The following is a 12,740-nucleotide window of genomic DNA, read 5'->3' on the forward strand; positions in this document are numbered from 1 at the left end:
TATTTGAAGGCAGCAACAGTAAAGCTACTAATCATAACCTCAGGTAGACTATTTTTGTATTTTATTATATACAATTGAATAGCTGTTTCCAATTTGTATAACCTAACATTTGTCATTCAGCTTCCTGCCAGTGTAACTGGGAGTAGAGATGGGGAGTAAAGAAGAAGGCAGGATTTCTAGCTTTACCTCACAGCACTTTAGGGACTAGTGGCAAAGGTCTACATGGTAGTTTGCAGGGAGAGGCAACAATCATTTGACAAAGCTGCCATGCACTGAGTTTGCTTTCAACATTCTTTACCCTTCTCCATGACATCCAGAGACCTCATGTCCTGTCTTCATTGCAAAGAACAAGAGCTTCTACCACTCCCGGGCTATCAAAAACCTATGTCCAGATTTGAGATTACAAATTGATTGCAGGTTGGTCACATCTACCCTGCAATATTTTTAGTTTGGCCTGCAGAGTTTGGAAATATTGGTGTAAAAATCGAGAGATTTCATACAAATATCATGCTTTATAAGGGTTTCTCCTGGCGGGGATGGGGGGAAGGGGACAGAATATCTCAGACCACTATATCCACATTCTTCAGAGTAACAATCTGCTGGAGCCGAACAGCTGCTCCTTTCAGTTACAGCTCAGACACTCCAATTTGCCACGTTGCTTATCACTCCCCATTGTCTACACCAGGCCAGTTTCACTCATTTACTTTTCTGGCCCCTATAAACATTCGAGTTTGCAAACCCTATCTAGACCTTTCCTGTCCTCCATCAAAGCTTACTTTGTTCTGTCCTAAGTTCCTCATCAGTTTTCCAAAAGCTAGTCACCCTGATCAAGTAATTTTTATATGTGCTCGCTACAGATGGTATCTGAATAGAAAGGGATGACGCTGCAGGTGGAAATTACAGGTACCATGGGATTACAATTAGGATGGCAACTGTTCATTTTACTTTTTCTGTAACCATACCTCTCTGTCCTTGGGCAAACCGCACGAATTTGAACACTGGCCTATGTGCGAAACCTACTTAAATAGTACTTTTATAGATCACCCTAGTTCCAGAAAACCAAAAACTACCAAGGGCTATTCTGGCTCTCCGTTGCCTCAGAGGCTTCGGGATATCCGGCCTGACTGCACTTCCCCTCACCTGCTTTCGGGGGCCGTTCTGCGCCGACCGGTCGCACCATAGAAGGGCGCTCAGCCAGCATGAGATCATTTCTCAGGGGCCTTTCTGGAAGGCTGGGCTTGGCAGCGCGCACGAGGCGCAGTCGCCCTCACTCTTATCAATGGCCTCCGCAACTGGGCGGGGCGCGGTCGCCCAGGGGCGCTGCCTCTCTAGCAGCTTTGTTCTCAGTTGAATGTCCGAAAATTCGCACGCAGCCTGAGAGGCGCCCTGGATCTGTCTGGCCCTTTCGGGGAAGACGCCCGTGCACGGGATGCGCTCTCGCGGGCGGAGGGGAGCCCCAGGCGCACAGAATTAGCCCCGCCCCGCCGAGAGCCTCCAGTGGGTGGGGAGAGCCCCTCAACCCTCAGTTTGTTGGAGCGAAGAACCCAGCGCCACCGACCACAGCAGTTTCGCACCGGCTCGCGCTCCCTATATGCGGTTTCCACACCAGCTGCGAGTGGCCGCAGGCGAGCCCGTCAGACCGTCCGCCACGACCCCAGTCGCGCTTCTCCCCGCTCCTAGGACTGCCGCCGGAGGCCGAAGGCCAATCACACTGCAGCTAGGTCTTGCGATTAGACAGCAGCCGGTGCAGATTGGCTACTGCTACGAGTTTCGGCCTCCCTCCTTTTCCCTTTTGCCCCCATTCCAGCTCCTGAGCTTCAGGCCAATGAGAAGGCGCTTTATAGACGCCCTCCCTTCGCTCTCTACTTCTCCCCACCTCGGCGAGGGAGGAGACGTCCTGACTGGCCAGACTGTCCTCGGAAGCCCCATTCCCTTCACCAATCACCGAGGGAGCTGCACTCCCAGCGGAGTTTCGGCCAATTACAAAGCGGCCGCGGCGCCCAGCCGTGCGGTTTCGCCAGCGACTCCGGGCTTCACCGTCCTTAACTCTTCAAGCTTTTTCCTGAGGGCCAGCGACTCTGATTGGTCACTGTTGTCTTTGCCGAATTTCTCCTCCAGCCAGCCACAGAACAAGGCGAACCCACCTTTTCCTCGGTCGGCTACCTTCGGCATTTTCCGTCCTTGGGCGTGAATTTCCAGCGACACTTCCTGATTGGCTCTTCAGGTCAATCGGCTTTTTCCGGGAGGATCCGCAAACAAACGACATCCGTGATTGGTTCCGCTCGGGTTTCGGCTCCCCTGTCTAAGGGGGCGGACGCCCTGCTCGGCCGGCGATTCCCAGACGCCTCTTACGCGGGCGGCCGGGCGCTGGGCGGTGTAAGGCTGGGTGGGGGAGGAAGGAGGCGGAGGACAAGTAGGAGGGGGGAGGGGGTGTGGGGAAGAGCTAGGCGGCTGCGCAGACGGCACTCCTCACAGAGAGCAGCCCCCGACCCGGGCGAATGCGGGCTCGTGCTGCTGCTGCTGCTGCTGCTGCTGCCTCCGCCGCCGCCGCCCGGGCCGAGTGACAAAGGAAGGAAGGAAGGAAGCGAGGAGGAGCCGACCCCGCAGCCGCTGACAGGGCTCCGGGCTGGGGGCAAAGCGCGGACACTTCCTGAGCGGGACTGTGCAGAAGCGAGGGGCGGGAGGGCGGCCGCGCTGGTGCCTTGGACGGGGGAGGGGGCCCCGAGGGACGGAAGCGGTTGCCGGGTTCCCATGTCCCCGGCGTATGGGGAGCAGTCGAGGAGCCGCTGCCTGGGGTCTGAAGGGAGCTGCCTCCGCCGCCGCCATGGCCGCTGGATCCAGCCGCCGCCTGCAGCTGCTCCTGGCGCAATGAGGGGAAGAGCCGCCGCCACCGCCCGACTCTGACTGACTCGCGACTCCGCCGCCTTCCAGTTCGCCGGGCCCCCGCCGTCAGCCCGCCGGATCCTTGCCGCTGCCGGAGCCGCAGCGTTTCCCGACGCATCTCCGAGCCACCCCTCCCTCTCCCTCCCTCCTTCCCATCCCCCCTTCTTTTCAAGCGTGAGACTCGTGATCCTTCCGCCGCTTCCCTTCTTCATTGACTCGGAAAAAAAATCCCCGAGGAAAATATAATATTCAGAGTACTTATTTTCAATCCAGTATTTGTCCCCGTTTCACGTGATATATATTTTTTAGGACCTCCCACCCATTTCTGCTCTCCAAGGAAAGGGAGGGGAAAGAATTGTATTTTTCCCCCCAGCCCCGGATCGTCTATATGTTAAATATTCGTACTGATCTGTCTTCAAGGAGAAATACATCGCTCGCTTTTTTTAATAGCTGTACAAAAGAAGTGAAAAGGCAAGAGGACGAAGTCTTTTTCTTTTTCTTGTGGGAGAACTTAATGCTGCATTTATCATTAACCTAACACCCCAACATAAAACAAAAGGAAGAAAAGGAGGAAGGAAGGAAAAAAGGTGAATCGGAAAAAGAGTGATCATGTCAGGGCGGCCCAGAACCACCTCCTTTGCGGAGAGCTGCAAGCCAGTGCAGCAGCCTTCAGCTTTTGGCAGCATGAAAGTTAGCAGTGAGTATTGATTTTATTTTACACCCCTTCTTCACCTCCCCTTTGAATAAGAGACTTTGAAATGTCAGGATCTTAAAATACAAGACCTGCTGATAAAACAGAGGTAATGGGAAAGGGCAAAAACCTGTCTTCAGTGAAGGATGAGGCAGCTTCCTTTTTTCCTCCTGCGATATCCCTTCCCAGGTCTCATTAACCTTGAATCGAGGGAATGTGATTTTTATTTGGATGATTTTGTCTGAAACTTAGTTCTTTTCTTATAGTTTTCTAGCAATTGATAGCTTTATTAAGTGGTTGAGTGTTTCCACCTTAAAATAGTGATGGAAGTGTTTACTTGCTCATCCTTTTGAATAAAGCGAAGGACAAGATTCATAAACCATTATGTGCTTTTCCAGAGTGTGTCTTTTGGAATGAGGGATAGTATAGTTAGCTCAGGTCTCGAGGGTTACCATAGTTTTGTATACTTAATGGAAGAGGTAAATGTCGCCGTCTCCTAACACTTCTTTCTTGCTTGTGTGACTATACAAAGTATTTGTTCTTAATCCAGAGATGAACTTGCTAAGTAACCACATTTCGGTTTGAAGGCGAGCTTTGATTCGTCTCTTTAGAAGGGACCGGCCGCTGATAGCAGCAGTAGTATCTCAATATGCATTGTTCTAAATTGGATACATGGTTTAATATGTTATCTCTTAGCCTTCCCGTTTTGACATTGCCAATCTATCACTGTAGAGTTAATGTTTAATCAAAAGGTAACTTGAAAGTAGGCCCGAGTTTTGAATGGGGCTTATGTTGTCATGTTGCCAAATAGTAAGTTGAATGTTAATTGTCACTGACTCATCATTGAAGTTCAGCTTTGGGGTGCCATTGCTTTCAGTACTTGCTAAATGATCTAGAGTTCAGGGGTTCCTTCTTAGGACTACTTACAATAGTCTTGCATTGGTTTCCTTTCGAATTCAGATAAGACTATGAAGTTAGAAGAATATGGATTTAGACTTTTCCATCTCAGGTTTTGCAGAAGGTTGTGGTCCCAGATTTAATAGGGGTGTTTGGGCTTTGTTCAAGGTTGTTGCTAGACGTCTATACTCTTCCCAGATTTGTGCTCAAAAAGTCTATTTTCAGTGTTTGGTATACTCAGTATCCAGTGTTTTAATGTATCTCTACTTATAGATATGTTTATGTGATGTTTAATGACAGTTTATTTAAACATACTTAAAGAATTTGACAAAAATATCTGTGTTATAGTTTCCTTATTCCTTCAGAAAGGGGCATGAATGAGGGCAAAGAAAAACTGTTTTGCTGCTTAGAAGAAGGAGAGAATTGAATTGAGATTAAAAAAAAAGTATATGCTGTTATGTGAAACTGATTATAAAATGAACATTCTTATTTGAACTCAGGATTTCAATTCATGGTGGCTTTTGGAACTTGTCTGAAACAGGGTAGTCTAAGGTAATAGCTGAATGGGAGATTATTTTTGAGAGTTAAATTTTTTTTTGGTGACTAGCTAGTTCAGAATGCAGAGTATGTGAAGAGGGAAGCTGATGATGCATCTTTCAGGGAATGGTCAAGCTTTCTAAGCAATTCATGGGGTCATTTGAGAGGAATATTTTAAAATTCTGGGGTAATTTTCAGCTATGATGAAGCAAATCTTATAATAGCTCCTTAAGAGCCTCTTGTGGTACTAGAGTGTTAGGATGTTTTTCATCTTGGTTTAAAGACCACTCGAAATCAATCTTGGGTAATTAGTTTATTCAGAGAGCAGAATGGGATACCTAATAATACTAAATTTGGGGACTTTTCATTTAGTTCACAGGATTTTCTTTGAATCCTGTGTGGATGTTGACTGAAGATGGAGCAACTCTTGCAAAGTGCAGGTTAAAATGTTGACTTTTCTGTTACCATATAGGTCAGCTTAACATTTAAGAAGTTGGAGTTCAGTGCTGACTATGTGTTTTTGACAACCTTAACTTTAAATGCATTTTGGAAGAAAGTGTTTGTTGGAGTGCTGGTGTTCTAAGGGACCCCTTTTTAAGCGATAAGAAATTATAGTCCTTGGTTTGGGAAGCTTAGTTTTTGAGGCAGATTATGGGACAAAACGTGAGAACAGTAATATATGATGACTGCAAGACTATAAATGCAAATAGAATATTTTGTTCAGAGGGACAAAAAATACAGGCATGAAGTAGATGGCTTGGAGGGAAGACTTCTTACAGAGGTATGTTTTAAGGCAGCTGTTAAAGGAGGCAGTAACTTGAATTGAGAAGCATAAAGGATCCTAGGTGGACAGAACGGACAGAGGCACAGAGATGGTGACTTTTGTACTTTTGTATTTATAAAGCAGGTTAGTAAATCTGAATAAAAGGGGCCTAAATAGGAAAATAAGAAGAGATGGAATTTGAGAAATATGTTAACTGATGGAAAGCAGAGGGGTCTTAGGACTTTGGTTGAGATTCAAGAGTTTGGAATATACTATAGGTTGCTGAACAAAATATTTGAAGATGGTTTGAGCAGCAAAGTTGATGGGTTAGAAACCAGACATCAGATCCCTTTTAGGGAGTAGTAGAGTATGTTGTGAATAATGAGAGAATATAAAGCAAAATTGAAAATCGGATGAAAAGAACACATTTGAGAGACAGCGTGAATGAACTGGCAGGACTTTGGATTGGATTGAAGGGGGGAATATTTGGGAAGGAGTCAGGAGTTAAAAATAAATTCTGATGTTACTGGTCTGGAAGATTTGACCGCCAAGTTATATTGTTGATTGTAATGGGAAAGTTGAGAAAGTGCTGAGATGATAGATGAGTTCACTTTGTAAAAATTTAATATGCAATAGATTTTCTTGAAATTCAACAGATAGCACTTGGTTACTGGCAATTGTATTTAACAGTCTGTTAATTGCACTGTCTCTAATTTTTCTATGTCTAAAAATGCTGGATTTATTTTCAGGAGTAGTAAACTAAGAGTTTTTATTCTTTCCATTTCTCAAAAAGAAAATAATTTTTAATGTAAATTCAAAAGATCTCACACTTGAAACCTAGTTATAATAACCCGATGGTAATTTATTTGAAAACAATGAAAGTATTTTTTGGACTAAGCTGTAACATAAAAATTTTAGATATTTTATACAGCCTTCAATCTTTGGTACATTCTTAAAAACTAGTCTCATAAATAATGGTTATTTTAGGTAAACCTTGCTGTTTAAAATAATGTTAATATGCAGACTCCAGAAGAAATTAAAAGTTGATTTATTCATTTATTTACTTTTTGCCTTTTGTTTTGGTTGTGCTAAATGTTCATCCGGTTTAGACGAGTATATTTGATTTTTTTTTTTTAACCTCAATGTGGTGTAACCATTTTTTTTTTTTTTGGTCTGCGTTCATATTCAAGTGTTATTAGATAAACGTTAATGGCTAGACAGTTCTTCTGTAAAATCACATGATATTTTACTCAAAATGGAGACTGTAAGGTGCTGTCTATGGTGATTTATTATTAAAATATTAGTAATAAGTCTTTTGATAAATTATTAGTGAAAATTTAGCTAGTTTCCTAGCTAAGTCAGTGAGAAGTTATTTTTTCATACAGGATTTTTTATATCAAATTTCTTTAGTGAGAATAATAGTAGTTGCATATTGCTGTGCAGTATTTAGTTGTATGGTGGCTAAAGCCAAAGAGTAGGTGACAACTTAGAGTTACTCTATTCCTGAGGGAGTTTAATCTCATATAAAAATCAGGTTATTAGAATTTCACCAGTTTCTAGATTTTCTAGTGTGAAAGAGAGCTCATGTGTGAAACTGAAAACCAGAATTTTATCTTCATTAAAATTTCATTCCCTTCCCAACCAGACCTTTCCAGAGTTGTTGAAAAACTAGACCGTCATATAAGAATTGCATGCTGTCTTATTAAATGTGCCCCTAGAATGCTAATTGTGAAATGACTTAAAGGCACAAGTGCTAAGAAAAACTTCCAAGGGAACCCAGAGATTCATAAATCAATTCACGACTGATTGGGAATTGTATGTAGAAAATGAGGTGACATCTTCTCATTTCATTTGTGTGATTCAGTTGGAAATCAGCACGTACTTGTACCCTGTGCTGTCCGCCCCTTGTTTTGAACTTGGGTTGCCAGTGTGAGATACTGTTTTGGAGAAACAGGCAGGCTGGGGAAGCCAGCTTAAGTGTCAGCAGCAGATTCTGAGACCAGGGTAGGTCTGTTTTTGTGTGTGTGTTTTCTTTATGTATAGAGAAGGCTGTGAAACATGCGTGTGCTGACCCTGGTGCCACAGTTCCATACTTAACACTCATGGGATTGTGGGACAGGGATGGAATTGGGCAGGCTGTGGGACTGTGGAGTCTCTTGTGATGCTCCACCCTGCAACAGGAGAATGGAGGGGCAGAGCACGTGGGTGTGATGGGATTACATCTGGTACTAACAAGACCAACCTGATTTCCCAGATATTGTTCTACTAAGAACGTAATCATCATGAGTAAATAATTTATTGGATGTTTAGCATCATTTTTCTAGCCTATTTTGGGGGGGGCAATTGAAGGGAGTGGTGTGGAGAGGAAGGAAATCTTGCATGATTGCAAGGGTAGAAATATTTTCATGGTTCATTGATTTTAAAGTAGAGGTTGCAATCTTTGCTTCTATCTAGGGTTGTACAAATCATCCTTAGGTATATAATTGTCTTTGACTTTGGTTGAGTGTGATATAGAAATGTTTATTTATATGAAGACTGGTGTGAATAGAAGGCTTCCCTGGTGACTCAGATGGTAAAGAATCTGCCTGCAATTGCAAGGGACACAGGTTCAATCTCTTGAGTCTGCAGGATCCCCTGGAGGAGGGCATAGCCACCCACTCCAGTATTCTTGCCTGGAGAATTCCATGGACAGAGGAGCCTGGTGGGCTACAGTCCATGGGGTCCCAAAGAGTCAGACATGACTGAGCACATACTCTCATGTGAATAGAAAAGCAAGGAAAAACTGACCTAAAGGAGAACAATTTGTTTTCCCAGAAGTTTCCTATCATTAAATTGATAAAACCAATGTTTATTTCTATTTATTATTACGGTTTTTATTCTGGGTTTGTTTTTTCTTTTTAATGAGTTAATATTCGGCACACAATGGACTTTGAGTAAATTATTTCAGTTTATACCTACGTCTGTAGTATACTTGGTCTGGCCTAGGATTCAAAGACACAACTTCATAGATTTGGATTCTTATTTTACAGTCGCTTTTCTCACTTGTGCTTATGTTTTGGGAAGAAAGGTCTACTTTCAAAGTTGAAATGCAAGTTGAAATTACGTAAATGGTTGTAGCTTATATTTTTAGATTAAATACTTTCCTTAGAAGCATTTTAATTTGGTTGTATTGAGGCAGTGATGTTTTGGTTATTTTGAAACTAATTTTGTCAAACCAACTTTTCCTTTTGTCTTCAGGATACCATGACCAACAATGGCACAAATATGAACCTTTAACATTTCCCTTATTAATATAATCTGGAGTTGTTAATTTCTTGATTGTCCTTTTAGATCAGTTTAATAATGAAAAGTAAACATTCCTGATGAAGGAGGTATTATTTTCCTAGAAATTTGTATTTTATTTTTAAATTAAACTTTTTTTTTTGGCTGCTTTATTCAGCTTGCCTGATCTCAGTTCCTGGACCAGGGATTGAACCTGGGCCACGACAGTGACAGCCCAGAATTCTTACTACTAGGGCCACCAGGGAACTCCCATAGAAACTCACGTTTTAGATGATGATAAAATTTAAGTGAATTTATAGGCCTAGCATTGAATAAGAATGCCCTAAAGCCAAAGAGATGGTAGTAGGCAGGCAGGCAAAAATATTAGTAACATTGGTGCAAAGCATTAACAGTAATACTCCATTTTTCATTACTATTAATTGTATCATGTTGAATTCCTTGTCTCAGGAAGCCAAAAATAAGTAGGTTGCTTTAATAGAAAGGGGCCATGAATAATACATGATTGACAGGTGATACACCTATTGAATGTTTATTATGTGCTAATAAGCACTCTGCCAAATGCAGCTGCTCACTTTAATCATTACAACTCAAAAAGTAGTTAGTACCATTATCCCCACTTTATAGATAGGTAAATGAGATTTAGGGAGGGGAAGCAACTTGTTCAAGATTACCTGGCCAGAAAATTGTTCTAATAGAATTCAAATATAAGCGTTCTGATTCTAGAGTTTTTTCCCTTTATTGTGTATTTTATAGAGAATGGATTGCTGTTACCTTAACACTTGGATTCCAGAGATAAGCTACCTTTTGCTTTTAGGATAGTCTTTCATTGATAATTTAGCAGTGATTGTGTAAGACTTACATGATTAGTAATGCTGTTGAAATTGGTTTCAGGCATGCCTGTTAGCAAGTATAGTACTTAAATGCTTATATTGGAAAAAAACCCTCTCAATTCTTTTAAGATTTCAGGGAAAACTTGTTAAGATAAACATTGAAATTGAAAGTGTTAAGGCTTGTGGCAGCACAAAAAGAAAAATAAGTAATATATATATATATATATATATATTTTGTTTAATGTTCAATTGGAGCACTAGTTTTTATTGAAAAGTACTGATTGTTCACAAGTAAATTTGATATATTTATATTTCCAGGTAATATTAGAATGTGATTTATTAAGGATTATTATTTCTCTCCATCTCTTCCTGTAGATTGTGAAGTGTTCTACTCTTCCTTTTAATATTTGACAGCAAACTTCAGGACATTTTTTAATTATTGTATGTACACAACCAATTATTCAGGTATCAATTGGACACTTGTTTTGTCTGGAACTGTGAACCTTCACAGTTTGTTATTATTATTATTATTATTTTTTTGTTATTATTATTAAAGAATAACAGCTATGCATCAGTGTGCAGTTGGGTTATTTGGAGTATCACCTTGTTGGAATTGTTTGGTATTTTACAGTCAGGGAGTGAACCAAAAAGGTTCCTGAGCAGTGAAAATCCTCTCACAGATGGTGCATGCACTTTTCCTTATAGGTTATTTTTTGGCTTTTAGAGTTCATTTTTCATTTAACACATAGTTCTAAATCATTCAGTCGTCTATTTTTTTTTAAACTGCAAATTAGAAGGGAATGAATTACACTGGTATTAAGCATTACTCCTAAAAAGTTTAGACAGACAATGCAGGAAAACAGGCATATTGGGATTACGAAACTTCAGGGGAAATCACTCTGATAATTGTTCAAAATTTTGATTTCGAGGTTAAATTACAGTAACTTCACTCTTTTAAAAGGACAAAAGGCAGAAAAGTCTCTTCTGGTTAGCTGGGGTCCTCTAATAACTTCTCACTGCATTAAACAGCCCCTCTTTTCTTGGTTACTGACGTGATGAGGGAGAGAACTTGGTCATCTCTGTCTGGTTGACCAACCCTGGTTGACTTTCAGTGATATGGATAAAGATACTACAGTTTTCAGTATGCTACCCCATATCATTTCCTGCTCTTTCTTCCATTGTCCATCTATATATTATTTCTCAAGAACAGCATTTTATGTGATTTAAGATTTGTTGTCTTATTTTTTCTTTGGTATATATGGAGTTGCTGTTAGGATTTTGATGTGCTCATACCTTCTGTTGATACTTGTGAAATACTTAGGAGGCAACTGCATGGAGCCATTTAATCTTTGTTATGATTGGCTGTTAAGAATAATTTTACCAAATACACTTTTGGAATTGAAAAGATGGATATCTTAATTGTTAACCTGAAGAAAAAGAACAGTCATGATCAAGTACTTTTTTCTCTTTTGAAGGTCTAAGAAATTCTTTACCATCTGAGCTATGAGGGAAGAAATTCTTAGGGGCTTAATTGACTAATGTAAGTGAGAAGATGTTTCAGATTTCTTTCCAAGGCAGGCTAACCTATATTTTAAAAATGTAACTCCCTCTACTTCCCTTATTCCATAAAATCAGCTAATTCTTTTTAATTGATTAATCACTCTCTTTATGATCTGTGTGGAAGTTATTGAGCTGAGTCAAATTGCTACTACTAGACTTTTGAGTTTGTAGAGGCAGCACCTGAAGAAGTGCTGGAGTGAGTTATGCTTGGCACCAGACTCACAGTGTTGTGGGTGCATTTGGTGTCTTATTGGAATTTCAAAACTTTCACATTTTATACAGTATTTAAACTCTGAAGGAAAGAGGGAAACTTTGTAGGGTTTTAACAATATTATGTGTCTGTATATCATATTTACATAATGTATAGTAACAACCACAATAGTAATATTAATTGGATGCTGTATGATAGACAATTCCATGCTTGTCTTATTTACATATTTTGCATTTAAAAATGGGGTTTACTCACATGATTCAAAATTTTAAAAGTATTTAGTGATGTCTTTCTCCTCCTGCTCTATAAGGAACTATCAGTCCTCTTTCCTAGAGAGTCAGCCTTCCAATTTCTTAGGTATCCTTCCATGTGAAAGTGAAAGTCGCTCAGTCCCTATGGACTGTATAGTCCACGGAATTCTCCAGGCCAGAATACTGGAGTGGGTAGCCTTTCCCTTCTCCAGGGGATCTTCCCAACCCAAGGATCGAATCCAGGTCTCCCGCATTGCGGGCAGATTCTTTACCAGCTGAGCCACTTTTACAGGTTATTTCTGCTATGGAATTATATTTTATGTGTACAGACCTAAATTAACACTTCCTTTAGCATAAGGTGTTAGAGTTAAAACAAACTTTAAATCAGTTAGTCTAGAAAATTGCTATTGTTTTTCATCCTAGTAAATTACCAAACTCTAATTTTTCTGAGTATGAGTTAGATGGAGAGTAAATACAAAAATGAGAGAGTGCTTCTCTTCATAATAAGAGGTAAAATAGTCATGACCAATGAATACTTAGTGGCACATTTAAAATATTTGCTACTCTTTGTGTATTTGAGAAGTGATCTATAGTGTCATACAGATGTTATATGTGTTCTTGCTAGAAATAGTTGTGTATTTCATGGTAAAGAAAAAGACAAAAGGTATTTGATACTCTTCTTTAACTTGCCATTTTTTGACCATCTTAGATGAGAAAACCTGTTCTCTTGAGAGATCAGAGGCGCAGAGTGCGTCAATGTCAATGAAGCCTGTGCCTTTTACCTCTTTAAGAGCGCACGGTTTCATTCTGCTTCTAAACCAAGCATTCCTTAGTC

At 40.8% G+C, this 12,740-nt stretch overlaps 1 protein-coding gene across 5 annotated transcripts in view; it reads left to right on the top strand.

Annotated features, from left to right (window-relative positions):
• Positions 1-3,400: 3,400 nt before the first annotated feature.
• The window catches only part of GSK3B (glycogen synthase kinase 3 beta), a 207,997-nt gene continuing 198,657 nt past the window's right edge, over positions 3,401-12,740 (top strand). For all 5 annotated transcript variants that reach the window (XR_006335270.1, XM_043874209.1, XM_043874211.1 and 2 more), the window contains exon 1: positions 3,401-3,580. Coding sequence is in view for 4 of the 5 variants with exons in the window: in XM_043874209.1 (XP_043730144.1) it covers positions 3,493-3,580 (88 nt within the window). In the remaining variant the exon portion in view is untranslated. The remainder of the gene's footprint in view (positions 3,581-12,740) is intronic.

The sequence above is a fragment of the Cervus elaphus genome, chromosome 19 (genome assembly GCF_910594005.1).
Source record: "Cervus elaphus chromosome 19, mCerEla1.1, whole genome shotgun sequence".
Classification (NCBI taxonomy): Eukaryota; Metazoa; Chordata; class Mammalia; order Artiodactyla; family Cervidae; genus Cervus; species Cervus elaphus.